The sequence below is a fragment of the Copadichromis virginalis genome, linkage group LG14 (genome assembly GCF_057382275.1).
Source record: "Copadichromis virginalis isolate Kocher_CV1m ecotype Utaka linkage group LG14, C_Virginalis_male_GT1.1, whole genome shotgun sequence".
NCBI classification, from domain to species: Eukaryota; Metazoa; Chordata; class Actinopteri; order Cichliformes; family Cichlidae; genus Copadichromis; species Copadichromis virginalis.
Genome location: NC_140631.1, coordinates 24699058 through 24721478, shown reverse-complemented (window position 1 = coordinate 24721478; position 22421 = coordinate 24699058). Strand labels below are relative to the sequence as shown.

At 39.3% G+C, this 22421-nt stretch overlaps 1 protein-coding gene across 1 annotated transcript in view; it reads right to left on the bottom strand.

Annotated features, from left to right (window-relative positions):
* Positions 1–893: 893 nt before the first annotated feature.
* The window catches only part of drd2a (dopamine receptor D2a), a 57325-nt gene continuing 35797 nt past the window's right edge, over positions 894–22421 (bottom strand). The window contains exons 3-8 of the mRNA XM_085430068.1: positions 11553–11662; positions 5463–5599; positions 3976–4184; positions 2929–3015; positions 2316–2703; positions 894–1848 (exon numbers count right to left, since the gene is read on the bottom strand). Coding sequence (XP_085286194.1) covers positions 1652–1848; positions 2316–2703; positions 2929–3015; positions 3976–4184; positions 5463–5599; positions 11553–11662 — 1128 coding nt within the window. The 3' untranslated portion in view covers positions 894–1651. The remainder of the gene's footprint in view (positions 1849–2315; positions 2704–2928; positions 3016–3975; positions 4185–5462; positions 5600–11552; positions 11663–22421) is intronic.

Genomic DNA, 22421 nt, shown 5'->3' with positions numbered 1-22421 from the left:
ACAACAAAGGAATTATGTCATCCCCCTCTTGACCCAGACATGGTGATATGCATCCATTGACACTGTATTCTTACTCTTTTACCCATGCACAACACACAAAACTTTATTTCAAATATTTATTTCCACTTGTCAGTTTGTCACACATAGATACCACGGTTTAGTGGCAAACCATGGCGCCCACAAATATTTAGTTTCCCAATGACTCGTAACACAGCGTGCCCTTTAAAGAAAAAGAAATATTCAAAAATGAGATCTGTAGCAGATGCACAGAGGCATCGAACCATCTCAAAATTGTGTTTTAAATAACTAAACATGAATAACAACAATGAAAAGAATAACACACAGTAATAACAAGTAAATTCAGTCAGTGTTCATTACTAAAGAATAAGCTGGAGTGTTATTTACGCTTCATTTTGATCTCATCTTCAGACATGAACTCCCTTTTCCCACCTGTTCATTAGGACTGAAGCTATTCAAACAGTGGCACATAGCGAGTCAGTCCGGTAGCTCTGTGTGTGCGTATATACTGTAAATATAAAATGAGATCATCACTCCAACTCCAACACTGTAGTTGTAATAGTTGTATACATGTATTGCGGTAGCTATTATTTCAGTTTCACCCCATTCTTGCTCAGCAAAGGCCCCAGGGAGAGGCTTCAGGGGCTGGGTTGCACATATCCACATGATTATACCTGGAAGCTGCAAAGTCCACATACCATTCATTAGTTTTAATGGAACAACGCCTCTGCAGCAGAGCTTGGTGTTGCTTCCAATAAACAACTCAAACTGCAGATCAGTCCTAGGAATAACAGAGAAGCTTTTGAATAATGACCAGTCAGTTATGAGTGTATTCGTATACACACAGTGAGCGGTGATATTCATGTGGCACTTCACACGGTATCTTAACTTCATTTATTGGAGATCTTTTGCAATTTATTGTTAAACATGCATTTCAAGTAGAGGAGCAGTGTAGCATGCATCACATTTCTATTGCGGTCATATAATCACAATAAATGCATTAAGAAAAACTATGTACAACAAATAATAATAATAATAGCATTAGTAATTATAATAGATATTTATTTATAAAATTGCTAAATTGCAGATATTGGCATGGCTGCATCATACAGCAAGTAAATTATACCGTGTCTTTCAGACAATCAGTGAATCTAATCAGTGAATTGTTTTCAATTTTAACACTGCAATGAACACTGACTCGATATCTTTAAGATTTGCAAAAAACATCTATGATTAAAACATAAAGTACACATACAATAAATAGCAGTTTGCATGTGTGTGGTATACACAGATGGCTCCTTACATGACAAGCACAATGATGTCAGAGAACAATGTCATTTTTTTCTCTCTCCATAAAACAGGTCATCGTTACAGACATTTCTTGTTTTACATTCAGTGATTTGGAGAACGGGACTCCACACGAAATTTAACATATAGATCCAAGATGCCTTTCAAGAAGACAAAGCCAAAGCCAGTTTTTTTTTTTTTTTTCAGTCACTTAACTAACTTTAAATGAACAGATCGTAGTTTCCCCACGTGGTGTATTTTCCTTAAGAGGATGAGGTATTTGCCACAGGATATGCTTTCATTCATCACCTCTCCTTTAGTCTGATCAGATAAGTGATGTTGCAGCTCAGCAGTGCAAGATCTTAATGAATGCCTTTCTGAACTCAACATTAAAGGTGGTGTATATGATGGGATTTACAGCACTATTCACATAGCCCAGCCAGGTGAAAGCGTTATACATCTCGGCAGGAACCTTGCATTTGGTGCAGTGGGTGTTCAAGATATGTGTGATGAAAAACGGCAGCCAGCATATAATGAATACACCTGAGGAAAGAAAAAAAAAATTAGGTATTAGAATAAGATACAGAGAATGAGGAAATAAAGCCCAAATATGGGTGGCCCTACTGAGGAGTTGGATTCTAAAGTATCAGTACAATTTCTTTTTGTTGCATCACTGTCTGACTTGTTTTTCAAACTCTTTTTTTAGGTCCTACTGAAAAAATTGATTGAAATGAAAACAAAAACAAACGTAAAGACAGCCAAATACCTATGATAGAGCAGTGGGAAAAAAAAGATATGTACATTGCAAAAAACGCTTTGAACACGCTCCTTTGCATGTTCAAAGATAACATTTGGTTCTAGAAATGCTTAATTTTCTAGTGTCACTTCAACTTTGATGTGCAGAATCACATAAAACGGCTTTTAATTGAGCTTGTATTCACTTTCATGACTTCTTTTAAAATCAAATGAATAATTTAAAAATTACTACTAATAATAAGGGACTAACTTACCGAGGACGATGGCTAACATCTGGGTAGCCTTCTTTTCCTTTTGCTGGGAGATCTTTCTCTTGCTCATGGTTTTCACAGAAGTCTGAGTCTTGCCATTAGGTAAGGCCTGTGTCTGGAAGGCTTTGGCTACGATGGGTGCCGGATCGCCTAAGGTCTCCTTGGCAGGATCGCCGTTCTTTTCTGCTTTCTGGCCCTCCTTGTGGGGTGTGGGGGGTGTTGAGATGGGGCTAGCGCTGGCCTTGTTGGGCATCAATAGCTGATGGCTCGTGGCTGGAGTGTCTCCAAGAGCACCTTGTATCTGCTGCTTCTGCTTCACACTGCTTCCACTGTTATTCAGCTCATCCAGCTCCAGATCTTCTCCCTCATTGACCACATCTTTGATGAATATCTGAATGAAGACAAATTTAGTAAAGGTTCATTCGGATGGGGGTAGCGAGTATAAAACTTTTCTTTATTTAACTTTGAATTTTAAAATTACATTTATTCTAGCAGATGGGGAAAACTTCAAGGTGACATCTTTCGAAATCTCTGCAGGCAAAAACTTTTTTTTTTTTCCATCAATTAAACTTTTAGGGGAAAGCATAAAAACAAAAGAACAAAAATGTATACACACCACTTTCTTCTTGTTGACAGGAAAACTCCCATTAGTTTTAACAATCATGGTGCACAGCCTCACATCCTCTGGATGAGTGCACTTATCCTGAAATGAAAACAGCTGTGTCAGGCAAGGAGAGAGTACAATGTCAAAGCAACTGACAAAAGGGCCGTCTAAGCATGGAGGAACAGGTCCCGCTTCCTACACGGTCAAAAGAGGCTACACTGAGCACGGAAAGGCTGTTTAGCAGCACTCTGATCTGCAGCTTCTATACCCGCTGAAAATCCAATCCATCAATGTGACCATGTAATATATTGTTGTGTGAAATAATTTCACCAACCTTAATTTGATAATTAAGATAAGAAGTGAAAAATTATGCTCCGTTACCCCATAAAGATTATAGCTATCTGTCAATATGCTGCCATATATTGACCAAAACCACAGCACGAAGCCATGCATAAACATGAGTAATGTACTGCACTGGATCGAGAGTGTTGCTTACTTTCTGTACAGACATCAATAAGTTATGACAAGAAAATCAATACCCAGAAAAGCAAAAGGTCATTTGAGGGCCGTCACAATTAGTTTTGCATGTCACATTTTCTTTTTAAATGACACATTTTACAGGGAAATGTGTCATTTAAGATTCAAATTTGTGTCCTGGATTAAACCTGATATTAAATATCTTATTTTCATGTAAGGTGTTAAAAACTAAAACAGCTAAAAAGCCTTTTCTAGCAGAGTCTTGCTCAATTCAACCCCTTATCTTAATCCATTGTGTATTCAAAGAAAATCAATCGCAGTCTGTGTTTTTATTTTAATAATGTGTTGCTCTGTAATACAATGTCTGCTTGTAAAACCAACAAGAATAGCTGGACTGAAAAAATGTATTGCAGTTCTCTAAAGAAACAAACAAAATCAAACAGCAAATGATGTCTTTTGTGATGTTTTTTAGTTTAATGTATTACTCTAAAATATTAAGACAGTACAGAGAGATAAAGGAGCTTTGATAAAATAAATATGTAAATGAAGCCATAAAAACACGAGCCAGCTATAGCAGCTCACCTTTAGTGAGGTGGCCATATCAGGGTCCGCAGCCTGAGAGACAAGCTGCTTTGGTTTTGTGTTGACGCGTTTTCTGCGCTTCCTCAGGACCACATAAATTTGGACATAAACGAGCAGAGTGATGATGAAGGGTACATAAAAGGACACAATGGAAGAGTACACCACAAAGGCTGGATTGGCGATCACACAGAGAGACTCATCACGAGTAGCTGTGGAGATAAGCACAATGTGAATTAAGACTGCGTGTTCTCTTTCTCCCAAGACTTGCTGCTTTTGTGCGTGTGTATGTGTTTAATCTTATTTTACTTCCACTTTTAAAAGTCTGTAAAACCAGAATTTGGAACCTTAGATTTGCTTGAACCAATAATTGCTTTTTGATTGCAAGTAGATCCAAAAATGTCACCACTTCTACATTCTCCTCACTCTGAGGTTATTTACACAGCACTCTTTCTACCTCACCTCCACTCACATTAACCGTACTCCCACTTCTCACAGCCCATGTGGACTGCCTTATAGCTGTGGAGCCAAATGCAGAGATCATCTCACCCCAGTTTTGGACTCTGCAAGGGTTGTTTGTTAAGTTTAGATTTTAATAATTTACTAGATGAATTGCCCTCATTTTTAAAATTCCCTAAAAACTAGTTTAGAAACTGAGGCGATGCTTCTCTGGGCTTGTATTTCTAGCTTTTTGGACAAACCAAAACTAATAATTATAAAGAAAATTGCAGCATTTCAAGTTAAACCTGTCCAACTGTCACGCTGAAGGCTGTGGCTAGAAGGCTAGAGAAAGTAGTCTATTTAGGGGGAACTTCACCAATTTTATACATAGAATTATCTTTCCACTAACAAGGTTCAAGAAAGATGCAGGAAGCCTTCAGTAGTTGCTATCAGAGAAATGTAGGATCCAGTGTTTTTAAAGCTCAGTTCACACTCTGGGCTAGAAGTCTGGCTATTTGATGCTTCACTTTTCTCCATTTTTAAATGTCTTTTGAAATTTGTAATTCCTTCTTTCATGCTTTCTACAAAATATGCCGACTCGATCTACAGTCAGTGTTTATTTCTCAGGGTTTGAGTCTGAGCTGAACTAGCATTAAATGAAGGACTCAAAGGGATGAGCGGAGCTTCAAAGTGACAGGCCACTGGAGTTGGTCAACAACAAGGTGGCGCCTCGCAAAAAGCACTTAATCAAAACTGCTTTACTAGTAATCCTCCTTTAAGCCCCTGTTCCTTGGAATAACCAACCTAAAGGCCAAAGGCTCACTAAAAGTAGATACACACGGGTGTGAAGGAGTTCTTTACCGGCACAAATAGCTCCATAGTGAATTTACAGTGCAGTATTGTAGCTGTAACTGGGTGCTGACATAGATGGTCTGCTTAAGTACAGTGGCAAACGTCTGTTACCTCTGCTATCACTCTGTCTTGCACCATCACAAAAGCATTTCTGATTCACAGACTGAAGATCATGTGTGTATTGTACTCTCTCTTACCTGTGTTATTTAGGCCAAACAACAGGGGACAGGATATGGCGAAAGACAGTACCCAAACCACAGAGATCATCACCGTGACCCGTCTCCTGGAACTGTAGCGGGTATTGTACAGCATTGGCATTGCAACTGCCGTGTAGCTGTAAGGGGTAAAGGAAACATAGTTGTCATAGTTATAATTGGTGAAAAACATGGCACATTTTTATAGTTGTACATAGTGAGTAAAGCAGGTTTGAAATATTTATATACACACACATGCTTTTAATAAAATTTCATTTTATTGTATTTTTTTCATTAAGTGATCACACCACTTCTATTTCCAGTTCTCTTTCTCCATCAGTTGAAATTTTTAGCTCAAAGCACAACAGAAAGCATGGAGCCAGAAAAGGGTGAAACAAGAAATGCTGCCTGTCATTTTTAATCAAATCCTTTTCCGAGATGGACTGGCCTGTGGAAACTGGTGCTGTAAGCTGCAGCTCCAATAAAATGAGATACTAGTAGGAAGGCTGTTTTAACCCCAGTCTCTTGCAGGAAAGGCCTTATCATTTAACCCTGATACATTAGTTAACCTTATTAGTGAGCTTGCAGTAATCACTAGGAAATGCCCAGCTTTCTCATTCATTGATTTTCTTTTTGGTTTTGAAGTGTTTTACTCAGAAAGTCAGCTTGGGAAAGCCTTTAAGAGCGCATGACTGAGTGTCTTTGTGACAGAAAATCAGTGGTTACTGACTACCAATCTAATGTTTACGATGATATTGGCAGAGATTTCTTCCAGTAAAAGTTTTTCCTCCTATGAGCAAGAAGCCAACTTCTTGCTCATAGGGGATTTTTGTAACGTTACCTTACAATTTTTTTTGGTGGCTGGTGGAAAGCACAGGTTAGGAAGGTGGTTGCAAAGAAGCTGAAGCGTCAGACAGTTCAATAACAGTTGTTAGTATTATTTTTTTTGGCATGCATGACATGAATCATTCAAACAATAATAACCATTTTAAGTGTTTTCTCCCCCTATTTTTGAGCTGTTGATGGCGCTCATCAGTGTAGTTAGAACATTGAGCACGGCGATATGACTCACTCAGTGAACATGTAATAATCACCACACCCTTGATTAATAGCTCACTTAGTATCAATCAAGCCCTTTGGCTATTTGTGCCAGTGGCAGCCTCGCAGAAACCCACGCAGCCTGCGTACAAAAGACCTGTCATTTCAAGCTTACACACAAAAATAGGACCAGTGTGCATCAGGTCAATAGTCTGAAAACTTGTGAGACACTATCAAGCTCTAGCAAAATATGTAGCCACTAAATAAGCACCTGCGCTAAGGTAAAGCAGCTCAAACACCTGGAGACATGGGATGCATGTTTTCTTCCAACCTTTTTTTTGTCATGTGCTTCATATTACATTAATAAGATTGTTCTGGGAAGCTGTAGTTTTAGGTAATTGTGCAAACCATTTATGTAAACAGACATTAGTTTTTCTCACAGTAATTGAAGCAACGTGCTGTATATAAACACATTCAAATAACGTTAAATTAATTTATTCTATTGCATATTATGACTCACTGAGAGCATTATTACAGAGAAGTGTTTTCAGCCATAAAACCGCCTGCTTTTTGGCGAGCATAATTGGAGATTGGAGTCCACGCGTACATTCGTATTACCTCCTACACATAAGCAGTTTTGTCTTAGTCCCATTAGTCTTCTGCTTCTAAAGAGGAAGTGAGTGGTTAAATTGATTGGCCATTGTTGGAGGGCGCCCCAACTCCAATTGCAATTAATCTAGTCATCCTTCTAAAAAGAGTGAATACTTACATTTGCACACAGAAATAGACCCCATAATTTCATCACACCCCAATTTGCTCCACATTAGAGAATAAGAACAAAGTTAGCACAGCAGGAAGCAATCCTTGGATGTATAAATTACTGTGCTGCCTAGAGCTGGAAACACATTTATCTGTGACTGTTGCAAATAAATCGCCATCATGTGAGTGGATCCTTAACCGTGCCAAAGCCAGGTGAAGTGATTCTTGATTCTGTCACAATGATTCACATATTTGGTATTCACAAATATGCGGCAAACAAGCACAGGCCATATCACTGATATCTAAATGTAAATTCAGGTGAGATTCCTCTCTAGCGTGCTTGAAACATTCATTTACATACAAAAACAGCGATATACGATCACATTATTCAGATTAATAAGATTTTCTCCACATACAAGTCATCTGTATTCTAATTCACTCACCTCAGTAAGAGCTGAAAATGTGACCAAGGTGAATATTTATTACTACACTAAAGTGAAAGCCTGTGTGGAGTTATGAGATTATTGTATTTGTTTACTAGTCAGCAAGACTATGCGATATCTACAAAGTGTAATTATAGGACCATAGGTGGAAAGGCACAACACTGGCAAAAGAAGAACCCATTTAATTTTGCTGTGGATGCAGATCACTTCTTTAAAATGGAGAAATAAATCAGTGTCACTGGATATGCTCCTTTAGTGTATCTTTAAATTAATCGTGAAAGAATTAAATTAAATTAAATGAAGATAGAAGAGAATAGATGGATGGAAAATGTGGTAAATATATCCTTGATATTCCCATGAACAGCCTTCAAGTGTAAGTTTCAAAAAATTACATAAAGTTTAATCACAGCACTATCGTTAAACAGTTTTTTTTTAAATCACAGAACAAAATGAGAGAATTTAGTTTTTAAAGAATCCACGTTTATTGACAAGACAAGAAGCAGTGTTCTTGCACTGTTATGTTGAATTAAACAAAGACTATTGATTTTAAGCAGTTCCGATCAATATTTAAACAATGAATCAAACTACTGTGTACGTAATGGGTGTTCTGAAAGACTGTATCTGAGCAGATAGTTAAAAACTGATGCTAGAAAAATATAACACTGAAGTGCTACGTTTAAGCTATTTTGACTTTGTTAAAATAATCTGTATTAATTCTTTATTATAAAAATATTTCATGTTGTTATTAAATAATATTGATGCATATGCTGTTTGTAACACATACTATGTAATATGCAATCATTAATCTGAATTATGAATGCCTCTGGCTCAGTTTAATATTCAAACCTGAGCCTTTTGTTTTATTTAATACTTTCATCTAAATCTTAATTTTACACCCTTTTTGCATGTGAGAGGCTCTTTGGTATTTTGATCATCTTTACATCTTTACAGGAGGACAATTTATGTGAGTAACATAAAAATTCAAACTTTGTTTTACTACTGACACTTAGTTAGGATATATGAGTGAATTATGTAAAATGAATGCTTAATAACCTATACTCATTGAAACTTTCTTGCTTATAGTACATCATTTAGCATTCAGATTTACACAATTATATCACATGGCTTTAATACTGATAGTCAAAGCTTTACAGTGTACTTTTAGATGTTTGTAAGCTACTATAATTGAGATACTGTAATTAATCTAAAGTGATATTATTCACTGTTATTTTTAAATTGCACTTTTTATTAATGCATCGAATATCTTTAATAATGGCATTATTAAGCTGCTGTGTAAATGTAGTTGCCACCTCTACTAAAGAAACTTTCAAATATGACTCAGGTCTGTGGAACATTTCAGCATCCCTCAGCTCACTCTTTTAGTTTTCCACTAGTGTTAATATTTTTGATGCATTCCTTGCTCTCTGTGGTCTCAGCTGCAGCAAAAACCTTTTTAAGCAAATATGCTCTATAAACCTGACTGTTTGCTACAAGTTTAGTTCTAAACCACAGTCAAAGTCTTCCGCTCTTAGATTATTTTAAGGATTTTTGCAGCTAATTTGGTTGAAAAGCCAGCAAGCTCTGCAGTCTAAATGACTATGTAGATTGTTTGCTTTGTCTGCACTCTCTCACAGAAAACATGTCGTTTGTGAATTGCATAAAAAACAAATGACTAATGATTCAGGATGACAACTTTAAAGGAAAGACAGAAAACAAATTTGCATTTAATGTATATGTTTTTTTAAATAATAAAATTTACGCAATAAGTATAGTATAGTTTAGCATTGTGTTATGTTATGTTAGCATTTAGAAACTAAGTGGTGCCTTTTTCATACTTGGGATTCCAAGAAACACCCTGTGTTGTGAGGCAGGTCTAGACTACAGGGGGACAATTCACACATTACACTGGCCAGACTGCATGCATGGCATTACTGGAACTTGATCACAGGATTTAATATTCATAACCCCAGCTCCAAAGTGTAAATACAACCTGATAAACCCATATTCCATTCACAACAGATTATAGAAAAAAAAATCATGATTTTAAAACAAAAAAAGGTTGATTTTTATTTTATGGCAGAAGCAGTTCTCTAAAAAGTCGTTACAGGGCCATGTTTACCACAATTTAGAGTCCTCTATTCATTTAACAACAGTCTGTAAATATCTGGGAACTGAGGGGGGCTGCTGCTGGACTTCTTTGTCCTATTTTTTGTTTCATGATGTGCCAAATATTTTCAGTTGGTGAAAGATCTGGTCTGCTGACAGGCTGTTTCAGCACTCGGACTCTTACATAACAAAGCCATGCTGTTGTAATATTAGCGGCATGCTTTTTAACACTGTCCTACAAAAATATAAAAGGCCGTCCCTGAAAAAGTGACGTTTGTTTTGCTCTATATGTTGCACTGATGGTGCCTTTCTACACCTGCAATCAGCCATTTCTACATGCACTAATGCACCCCTATACCATCAGCGATGCAGGCTTAACAACAAGGATGGTCTCTCTCCCGCTCCTGTAGTGTGGATGATGTGGCATTCATATTTTCCAAAAAATGTAAGAAATTTCGATTTGTCTGACCACAGAACCGTTTCCCTCTTTGCTTCAGTCCATTTTAAATGAGCTTTGGGTCACAGAAGATGGCAGCATTTATGGATCATGAAACTTATACAACTTATAGACAATATTATCTGGAAGTGTTCCGGAGCCCATGCAGGAATTCTTATGACAGGAGGATTCCTGTTTTATTGCACTGCCATCTGAGGATCTTAAGATCACCGGCATCCAGTGTTGATTCTCGGCCTTGTCCATCGCAACTTTTTTGTAAATGGTGTTTGGGGTTTACTCAGCAGTTAACTAAAAATTAACAACTAACCCAAAACACCATCTGACAAGTCATCACATTGACTTAACCCTTTATAGCATGACCTATGAAATAACTGCCAGGAAATTCAAATTTTCTGAACCATTTATTGAGCTTATTGAACCATCTAACAAATCTGCTTAATAAAATTGATTAAATTACATTTAAATGTCCTTTAATTTGCTACATCTGACATTAAAAAATGCTTAAAAATACATCGTGCAATTTATTTAGGTTTTTCAGGATTTAAAAAATTACACTGATTATGCAGAAATCCCCAAACCACACAAAAAAACTATATGTATTAAACATGACACACTAGGCATTAAGATGTTTATTTCAAACAATATTTATTTGAGAAATTGGGTTCAGCAAATATTTATTTATTTTTTCTTAAAGACTTAATTAATTAAAACTCTTTTTTTAAAATTTGGTGTATATTTATATTACAAAATGTATTTATTTTTACATATTCAATTAACAATTAATTACTCAAGATGAAATCCTTTTCAGTGATTTGCTAATTTTTGTACCCGGTAGTTAAACCTTTGCTAAAGTTCATCTATTTTTAAAATTTTTAACCCTGGCATATGTCTATGAAAAGGTTGCTGCTGACAGTGTGCAGGCACCCACAAATATGCTATTAGATTTCACTCTCCACAGCACCTGTCTTACAGGTGGTCCTTGGATAATGCACTCATTTTAGTTCCAAAATTGCATCAATATGCCATATTGATGTGCATACATATTTCTGTCCTGAACATCTGGTGGCTGGTAATCAGTATTGCAGATAAACAGAAACTGAATGTGTTGTTATGGTGTATTCCTGGCTTAAAAATCTCATTTTGTTTGTTAATAGCTGTGTGTGCTTTGATGGTCATGCAGTTAAAAGACACCAGTTTTCTGTTTCATATTATTCAGCAGGTAAAGATTTCCATCGGAAATCCATGCTGGAATCATAACAGGCTAAACAATCTGCGAGGTGGCAAACTCACCGATCAATGCTGATGGCACAGAGATTGAGGATGCTGGCTGTACACATCATCACATCCAGAGTGACAAAGATGTCACAGTGGATCTTGCTAAAGCGCCACTCTCCCACCACCTAGGAGAGGAAAACATCCACAAATGACAGTTAACTGCCAGAGTCAACAGAAAAAAGTCAATATGCTAGCAATGGAAGCTTCTTGGCAGAAATAATGTGTTTGTGTTCAGCAATAAAAAGCAAACCTGACACTAAAGCCTTCTTGCATAATTTCCCATATCATTTCAAACTTGGCAACACAAAGAGAGAAGCAAAGGAACAAAACTGAGACATAAGAGGAAAGAATGGATGACTGAATTATGAATGAGTAAGTATTAAAAAAGCATCCGTTCTATCACATGAAGAGATTTCTTGCTGTCATAAACATTTTGCAAGAGCTCCAAATCCAAATAATATGTCAGTTTCTTTTTTATGAAGAATTTTACAAGTGACTAGTTGAAATTTGACAGATTATCTTATCTCTCCACTTACAGTGGTAAGAAGTAAAAGCTTCAAAAACATATAGACATCCTCCTTAGACAAGACAAGTATTCTTTACCATGTATCCTACTCTTTAGCTCGAGGAAGCGTTTGATCAAAGACGAGATCGAAACCTGTTTGAATTCATGCCACCGTTGCTCTCAGCTGTATGATCTAAGCTCATGATGAAACCAACATCAGTGATGTTGTGACAGGTCTGAAGCCGCCCAGCTTGTCTGACACTGAAGCCTGCCTGTTTCCTCCCACAGCTCTATCAAGGGTAAGGGAGATGTGTTTGTTCAGGGGCAACTCCTGCCTGGCTGATTAATCTTTGTCTTGTGGATGTGTCTTCATAAAACTAAGCTCCCATCATTAAAGAGCTGTAACTTTTTGCTGGTGTCGTTATAGCCAGTTTTCTGTTGCCCTGAAAACTGATTTCACCTCTCCTCTCTTCTCTTTTCCACAATTTTCCAACCTTTAACTCTTGACGTTTCTCTTCACTGTGGCTAAGCACCACTATGATAGTATGCTTTCATTTTGACTGTTTCTCTCTTTGCTATCATCCTTTTGCTCCTTGCACTTGACTTTTATTTTTCAGTCAAAGCTACTCCAACACACCCGTGCAAGTTCCCGTCCTGCTAGAGCTGCGAACAAATTTTAGTGTTAAAATTTAAAAGGCCTACAAGAGCTGAAAGCCATTTCATGTCCTTGTGGCTGCAACTGAGGTCTGTTCAGTCTATGTAGCGAAACACCTTTTGTGGATATTAAACAGCTTTTTACAAGACAGTCATAATAAATGCATGTGTGCCAAAACTGGCGTGATCCCCTGTCAGGAAACATCGATCTGTCCTTCTCAGTTATCCCACCGTTTGCATTTTTCTGTTAAAGTGAAGATGACTTTAATCTTTTGAAGTTAAATTATGACACATCATCATTTTATGCTGTGAAATATTTATATAGATTTTTGTCATTATAAGTGTATTCAGTTGAAAACGTTGTGTTATGAGGTCTTTACTTTATTCAAATCTGTTCATTTTGAGTCATTTGTGCCAAATTTGAAGATATTACCTCAGCATGTTCAGAAATATTTCATTCATGAGAATGGGAATGGGATGATTAACCCAATGGCATTATGCTTCTGGCAACAAATGAAAAATGTAGGCAATAAAAAGATAGAAATTATGACAAGTTTACTAATGTTGTCCATCAGCAACACACAACAGTGCTATTATATTATTGAATTTTAATGATGGGTTTATTTATTTCTCCTTAAATCCTGCACTTCACTTCATTATTGAAATTAATTGACTGCATCTTTGTTTGCAAATTAGTAGATTGTTTGAAGAACTTTCCATTCCCATAATGGGTTTTCTTGTAATACTGCAGTGTCATTTTTATTTGCCAAGCTCATTTTTTTGGTGAATTATCATCTATAATTCATATTATGCATACCACTTATGCATATGCATATCACTTAGAGGGTATTGGCATTTGATTTCAATCTACAATGCTGGGAAAAAGTAGAAATAAGGATGTTTTTTTTTTTCATCATTGTTTTTATTGCAGATTTTCCTTTAACACAACAGTGTCTCGACAGTAGACACAGAACAACAAAACAGTACAAACACAAAACGTACACAACAGCTCTTAAATAAGGCATATTACAAGATACAAAATACAAAATATAACATACAAGAGGTGGTGAGTCAGTCTTACAGCGCCCGGGTGGTGATCACGTGTGTAGTAGTCCTTTGAATAAGATAGCGGAAAGGTCCGGTCCAATATAGTCCAAAAAGGGGTGCCACATCCCATAGAACTGACCCACACTGTGGTGTATAACGTGTGTGAGGTATTCCAGAGGAATCAGTTCAAAAACTATTTTGCGCCAGCCACAGACAGTGGGAGTCCTATCGTTGATCCATTGTAAGAGGATATTTTTCCTGGCTGCAAATGTTAGAGTGTTATACAATCTTTTGTTGGCCGCCGCTTTTAGGCGGTCACTTGGAAGACCTAGAATCAGGGACAAAGGGTCCATCTCTATATCAACGTGGAAGATTTTCCCCAGTTCACCTGTAATGTCAGCCCAGTATTCTTGAAGCTTATAACAGGACCAAAAACAGTGAGTTAAAGTCCCTACATCAGTTTTGCACTTAAGACACACAGGGGAAAGAGAGCGGCTGAAGAGGTGTCTGCGGTGAGGGGATACGTGTAATCTGTGTAAAATCTTAAATTGGATTGCTCTTGTCCGAGTACAAATTGAAATCCTTTTTGCGAGAGACCAAATGGTATCCCACTTATCTTCATCTATGGTTACCGACAGTTCCCTCTCCCACACACCTCTAATCCCCTGTGCATCAGTGGTAGTCAAAGCATTAAGCACATGGCAAAATGAACTCAGAGACACCGTCAGCTGTTGCCCAAACAAAACCCTCTCAACATCAGATACTTCAGGGTGCTCAGCAAGGGTTGTATTGTGAGTGATATAGTGTCGTATTTGCAAAAAACGAAAGAAATCCTGTCTAGGCAAGCCGTAACTGTTGGTAAGCTGTTCAAATGACATGAGTTCACCACCCGAGAAAAGGTCACCAAGAGACTTAATATTCTTATCAGACCATCGTTGAAAGCCGGGGTCCAAAGAACCCGGAGGGAAAGCAGGGTTATTCATTATAGGGGTAAAGGTTGATGTTATTCTCGATCTTCCCTCAAGACGGCGGACAATTCGCCACGCTTTTAGGGTGTTGATTGTTACAGGATTTGTACAAAGGGCCTTGATTCCGTTAAAATCATTACAAAATAATAGATCGCTCAGTTTGCATTGTGACAGAGCTGTCTCAATATCCGACCAGATTGAGGTTTTACCCCTAACCCAGTCGCTCACAAATCTTAAATGGGCAGAAAGCTGATACAATCTAATATTAGGTAGATCCAAGCCGCCCCTGGAGCTTGGCAGATGCAACACTGCCATCTTGAGTCTGGGTCTGCGCTTGTTCCAGATGAAAGAGGTGAGCCAACCATTTATGTCCTTCAGTACTCTCTTAGAGAACAAGACGGGGATCATTTGGATAGGATACAATAGCCTGGGCAGCACATTCATTTTGATCAGGGCAATGCGTCCAAGCCAGGAGACAGGAAGTGACGCCCACCGCTCTAGGTCCTGTTTGAGTTTGCCAAATAAGGGTGTGAAGTTGGCTTTGTACAATTGGTCGAGAGACGGGGTAATAAAGATCCCCAAATACACAAATCCATTAGGAGACCATTTAAAAGGAAAGGAAGGAACAGTAGCCGGCATTGTGAAAAGAGTACCGAGAGGCATGGCCTCTGACTTAGCCAAATTGATTCTATAGCCAGAGAAATGGCTAAACCTGTCAATCACCTCAATGAGACTGGGTACGGATGTTACAGGGTTAGTCAAAAGAATCAAGATGTCGTCCGCGTATAAGGTTATTTTATGACACAGCTGTCCAATCTCTAAACTACGTATTGTGGGCGTCGCCCTTATGGCCTCAGCAAGAGGCTCTATGGCCAGAGCGAATAGAAGGGGCGATAAGGGGCAGCCCTGCATAACTCCCCTATGAGTGTTGAAGTAATCAGACCTAAGTCCATTAGTCAGGACTGCTGCCTGTGGATTATTGTAGATAACTTTGACCCATTTTATAAAATTCTCCCCTAAGCCGAATTTGCCCAGAGTATACAACAAATAAGACCACTCAATTCTGTCAAATGCTTTCTCCGCATCGAGAGAAAGCACCAGGCCGTCAATAGATTTTTGCTTGAAAGCTACAATAGCGTTCAGTAAGCGTCTAACATTGGTGGCTGAGTTTCGACCCTTTATAAAGCCTGTCTGGTCCTCCCTTATCAGCACAGGTAAAAAATTTTCTAAGCGGGTGGCCAGAATTTTAGAAAGCAGTTTCCTATCTACATTCAAGAGGGCTATAGGTCTATAGGATCCGCACAAATCAGGACACTTCCCTTTCTTTAGAATTAGGGAAATGTTGGCTTCCTTCAGTGTCTGCGGGAATTCACCCGTAATGAAGGAGTGGTTGAACATATCAAGAAGCGGTTCCACAATAATATCCCGAAACTGTTTATAAAATTCACAACAGAAGCCATCAGGCCCTGGCGACTTTCCACTTTGCAGTGATTTAATAGCCTTAAACACTTCGGTCTTAGTTATAGGGCTGTTAAGGGCAGTCTTCTGTTCCTCTGACAAATTTGGTAAGTCGAATTGGGTGAAGAAATTATGCATCAGCTGCACCCCCTCCGGGACTTGTTGAGAAGAGTACAAGGCTTCGTAGAACTTCTTAACACAGTCATTTATCAGTTTGTTTTCATATATCTTGTGGCCACCTTCATCAGATATCGCTGCAATGGTATTCGATTCTGCGCGCTTCTTAACATAGTACGCCAGACATTTACCGGCCTTATCTCCATGCTCGTAGAACCTCTGTCTGGTGTATTTAAGTTTCTTCTCTGCATCTCTGGTAAGAAGGCAATTCAGCGCTGACCTGAGTGCGGTTATTTCTTGCCATAATGGTGGTGATGGGGAGGCAATATATGTTTTCTCCTTATCCATCAATTCGCTCTCTAAAGATTTTTGTTCCTCCATCCGTTGTCGCTTCTTTGTCGCAGAATACGAAATAATTAGGCCCCTCGCATAAGCTTTGCATGTTTCCCACAAAACAGAGGCAGTAGTAGCTGAGGGGGTGTTGATATCCAAAAACGCTTTAAATTCTGCAGAGAAGTGAGAGGTAAATTCCTCATCCTTAAGAATAATGGTATTAAGCCTCCAGTGGCGGGACCTATGAAGCGCAGCTTTAAGATCGAGATCCATGATTACCCTAGCGTGATCTGAGATGATTATACTTGTTATGTCGCACGATACTACTGAACCTAAGTCAGTTTTCGGGAGAAAAAAGTAATCAATTCTAGTTTGGGACCTATGCGGAGCCGAAAAAAATGTGTATTGCTTATCGGAGGGGTGAGTATATCTCCAAGCATCCACAAGTCCAAACTCGTCGCATAGAGCATGAAGCGCTTTGGCCTGAGGAGAAGGAGTTGCAATGCTGTGTGGAAATCTGTCCATAAGCGGATTTAACATTAAGTTGAAATCACCACCAATAATAACGGTAGAGTTAGGAAGAAATGGGGCTAATTCCAGAAACATTTTGGTAAGAAAGGTAGTTGGGTGGGCAGGTGGAAAATAAACATTCAGTAATAAGATATTTTGGCCTTGCAAAATCCCTTTGACTATCACGTAGCGGCCCTTCAGATCCTTAACGCAATCAGTTACTACAAAAGGTACATTTTTCCTAATCAACACTGCCACTCCTCTACTTCTTGTAGTGAAGGATGAAAAAAACACTTGTCCATATAATCCTTGTTGCAACTTCAAGTGTTCATTATTATCAAGATGTGTCTCTTGTAACATAGCAACATCTACACCGTCCTTTCTTAGACAAGTAAATATCTTCCTCCTCTTAATAGGGCTGTGAACCCCTCGTACATTCCAGGTGCATATTCGCAGCCTACTCATTATTAGACTTATTCATGTATCACACAAAGCATATTGAGCCAAAGGGTTCACCACACCCTGGTTGAAAAAAAAAATAAATAAAATAAAAATAAAAAAGGCATGAAAGAGCTGTGTGACGGAACATTCAAAGAACAGTGATTTGGCAACAGCCCTACTAAACATGTAGGGAAAAACCAATCTCCTCCTGCCCGTCGGGAAAGCCGAAGGGCATTGCACGCGCGTAACTCACGCCTACCCATAGACGAAAACACAGTCCGTCCGGTGCCCGATGGGGTGGAAGATTTCACCTGGTCGCTTATAAGCAGCGAGGACGAAAAAAAAAAGAGTCATATACGCCTAGATTCGGCAAGTACTCACACCGGTTAATTAAGGCATAGTGTGAAGAAAAGGAGTACTCCGGTGGTTACGGGGATTCAGGGCAGCGAGTCCGCGTAGGACGCAGCTGCCTCCGGTGTGTTAAATCTCTTCTCCTTGCCGTTGGCAAACAGCCTCAGTGTGGCGGGGTAGAGAAGCGCATAATCCACATTCTTCTTCCTCAGGCAGCTTTTCACCTCGTCGAAAGCCTTGCGTTTCTTGGCTACCGCCGCTGAATAATCATTAAAGAAGGAGACTTTGATCCGACTTGTTGGTTGGTTCGGCTGCGTAGCCAGGCGCCGAGCTGCGGCCATCACATGTTGTTTATCAGCAAAGTTGTGAAGCTTCATAATGATGGGTCTGGCACGCTGGCTGGGGCCCGGCCTCGGTGCTAGAGAGCGGTGAGCGCGGTCTAGTTTGATCTTCCAATTTTTAGTTGTGAGCTCGAGATAGGAGGGGAGCCATGACTCCATGAAGGCGACAACATCATTTCCCTCCGTGCCCTCGGGAAGCCCGACCAGGCGAAGGTTACATCTGCGGCTGCGGTTCTCTAAATCGTCCATGTGGTCTGCCATGTCAGTTACTTGTTTTTCGAGTCGAGCCACTTTCGCCTGCAATACACCTGCCGTGTCTTCCACGCCTGAAATCCGTATCTCGGCGTCTCCCACCTGTGTCGCCAGAGCCTGGATCCGAGACGTCTGTTCACGGATTGCGGCCAGCACAGTATCAACTTTAACATCCAATAAAGTTGTAATGCTGTCAGTTATCTTACTCAGAGCCGCAAGGATATTCGGGTCGATATCACTCCCAGTTTCCTCAGCGTCAGCGGAGATTTCTGTGTCGCTGGCGTTAGCTTCTTCAGGCTCAGCCGCCATAGGACCCACAATGTCGCTAGCTTGCACAACCGGAGCTGTCTTTTTCTTAGACCTGACGTTAGGCATTTTAGAAAAATAGTCGTCCAGACTCATTATAGAGTTACTCCCACGCACATTTGTAACGTTTCACCAGGTGAACACGTATTTTAGACGGATAATCGGGGGACCTCACCGGAGCACAGCGAGACGGGTGTTCGCGCTACGTAGGGTTGCCAACCGTCCCTTAAAAAACGGAATCGTCCCGTATTTAGAAACAAAAGTACACGTCCCGTATTGAGCTAATAAGGGACGCACTTTGTCCCGTAATACAGTGAGAATCAAAAGTAGTCTATAAATGTTAATGGAATTAACGCTTTGTTTGAAAACATAATTCCCAGCCCCTCTCCTGCTTTGTGACCAATGAGCTGACAGCACACTTATGACAATTCAAGTATGACAATTCAGATTATCTCATTGGTCGAGGAAAGGTCGCTTGCGGAGAAAATACCGGAAGACAACAGATGACCACAACAACAAGCATGGCCAACAGGGAAACAAACGCCGACACTGCGGTGCACGTCTCGGATGACAGTACACCTAAAGCTGGGCAGACACTGCGATTTTTTTCAGTCACGTTATTCAGCTCTTGCTCAAACTGCACGATTGACTCGCAGGGATTAGAAGTTTGCAGGTCACGATGCAGGGTCTCACACTATACGGCCCGATGCTCTGATGCGACCTGAGTGCTCACACTGTGCCTCCATAACATGAAGGTTATAACAGAAAATCTGTCGCTCGCTCTCTCTGTCTTTCACTCACACAGACACACCACCATCAACTTTGCTAAATTGCTAATGAAAAACATGATCAGGCAGCTGTGATTGAGCAGCAGTGTAAATCCAACTATTTTCACGGTTGTTGTGGTCGTGATAATTTTGTGATGCCACATCGAAAAGGCTCGGATGAGCTTTCCAAAGTTCTACAAGTGCCTCCATCACTTGTGTCCAGATCACACGCTGCACAGCCGTGCTGCGCCGTCTTTTTCACCGATGTTTACGTGTTTGCGCATGAGCAGTGTGAGCGGCTGTGGTGACACCCTCACGAGCGATTGATGATCGGGAGCTGGTCGTGAGGTGTTAATCGCTTCTCGTTACCCCACGTATACTACACGATGCACGATGAAGGCCAAAATCGGGCCGATCACCAAATCGGTCGCACGACTCAAAAATCGGCTCAAAATGGGCCAAAAATCGCACAGTGTAAGCCCAGCATTAGAGCAGCAATGTTTGTTCGCTCAGAGAAAGAAAAAAAAAAGGCTGCAAAAGTACAGGGAGGACTGGGAAAAGGAAAACACCTGGCTGGGAAAGTGCACAATAACACCTATAAAGCGCACTGCACTGTGTGCCGGCGCACTTTTTCCATAGGCATGCTTCTAGTGGTGGGCACAAGAAGAACATGAGGGGCGTGAAAGCTCGGGGAACCCTTAACCAATTTTTTGTCCACCAGGCCACGGCAGAAGCAGATATGGTATGTAAACACTGGTTTGTTGTTTAAACCCTCTGGTTAAGGTTAATATGGGCATGTGCGGTGAATATCAGCGCTATGTGGCCAGAAGTGTGATAATATCATTTATTTTGTGTAATAAACAACTGCAAGGATGGATGATTACAACAAATTGATGACTAATACATAAAAGTAATACATAGATGAATAATGATGATGAGTTAAGGTGCGTAATCATGGGAACAAGCGGGTTTACAAACAGGAGCAGCTGATTAGCATTAGAAAAGCTGAAATAATACCTCAACTGAAGCCAATTGTACTAAATGCACTATATGTGCACTGTTACAAGAATATTTTTCGTTCTATTGCTTTCTATTAATTTATATAATTTTAAGTTAAGCAGGACAGAGTTCTTTTAAAGAAAGATTTACTTATATTCTCAAAAGTTAAGCATGACAGGCTTCTGTTTAAGAAAGAGACCTGTTTTACTGTGTTAATGTTGTCATTTTGAGCTAAAAATAAATGGCTAAATGATCATTTGTTTCCCATATGGTCATATCACAAAGAATATGCATCTGCTTAAATCAAATTCAAGTCAAATGGTTAAAAAATAATTTCACACACACAAAAAAAGAGCTACCACACTGGGAAGGGTGAAGACAACTGGGTTGCCCGGCCCTGGCCACGAGGTGTCCCTTATTTATTTTTCAGGGAGTTGGCAACCCTAGCGCTACGACGCCATCTTGCCAACACGTAACTCGAAATAAGGATGTTATATGAGATACATCATTTACTAGTCAAATGAATTCTCATTTGTCAACTGGAGAAAGGATTAGCTGATTTGGATTTAAATGAGTCATTCCTTTGACAGTCAAAATAATGTGCTGTTTTATTAATTCTTATCTTTTATTAATGTTTTATAACTAAAAAGAAGGAAAATGTATTATTTTAAAAATGCTATTTTTGCTCAGCAGGGTGGAGCATCAGTATCTGTGTTTTACTGACAGAAGTGCTACATGTCTTTGAACATCAATGTTTTTCTTCCCACCTTTACTACAATTAACAATTTTTGTGCATGTTTTGACTTGTGGTGTCTACCTTGCAAAGCAGCTTGATTCTTATTGTAAGATTCATAAGATCAGATTTTGAGCTACAAGACTTCTGGAATAATGTCCTTTGGGCAGGAAAGAGCAAAGTGGAGATATCTGGCTATAAATCTGGCTTTAATACACACCACCACATTTGGTGTAAACACAGCATAAACACAGCAGCGCAAACACCTCATACCAGGTGTCAAGCACAGTGATGGACGGTGATTTGGGCTTGTTTTGCAGTTACAGGATCCAGGGACTTTGCAGTCATTGAGTTGACTATGAACATCTCTGTATATAAAAGCATTGTAGAGCCAAATCTAAGTCTATCAGTCAGAGAGTTAAAGCTTTGCATAAATATTGTCATGCAACAGGACAATGAGTCCAAGCACAGCGGTGAGTCTACAATAGAATTAGTAAAAAAGGATGTTACAATGGCCGAGTCAAAGTCCAGAACTCAACCCGACTGAAACCTGTGCATAATAAAAAATTCCTGCAAACTTAATTGAACTGAAACAACACTGTAAATAAGAGAGAGCTGAAATTCCTCCTGCATTGGGTGACAGACTGAGACTGAGACCAAAGTCATACAGAAAATTTGATTACTGCAAATTATTGCTGCTACAAGCTACAGAATCATGGAGCGTACTTAGTTTTTCACAACATGCTTCTGCATTTTGGCTTAGTTTTTAGATAAAAAAAATAAAGAAACAGTCTAATACGTTATGTGTTGTAATTCATCTAGGTTTGTGTTCAACTCATTTGAATTCTATAAGAACTTGACAATTGTTTATTATGTCCTGATATGTAAAACAAGACTTCCTTTTATCATGACTGTATTCAGGTATGCTTGAAGTAGTACAAAGAAACTCAGTGAGTACCACAAAAACATCCCCCACAACATTACACCAGCAGCAGCAGTAGCAGCCTGAACTCCTGATATGATGTTGTTTACACCAAATTCTGATCCTACCAAAAATTAAAAAAAAAGGCAATATTTTTCCAACTTTGATGAATGGTAATAA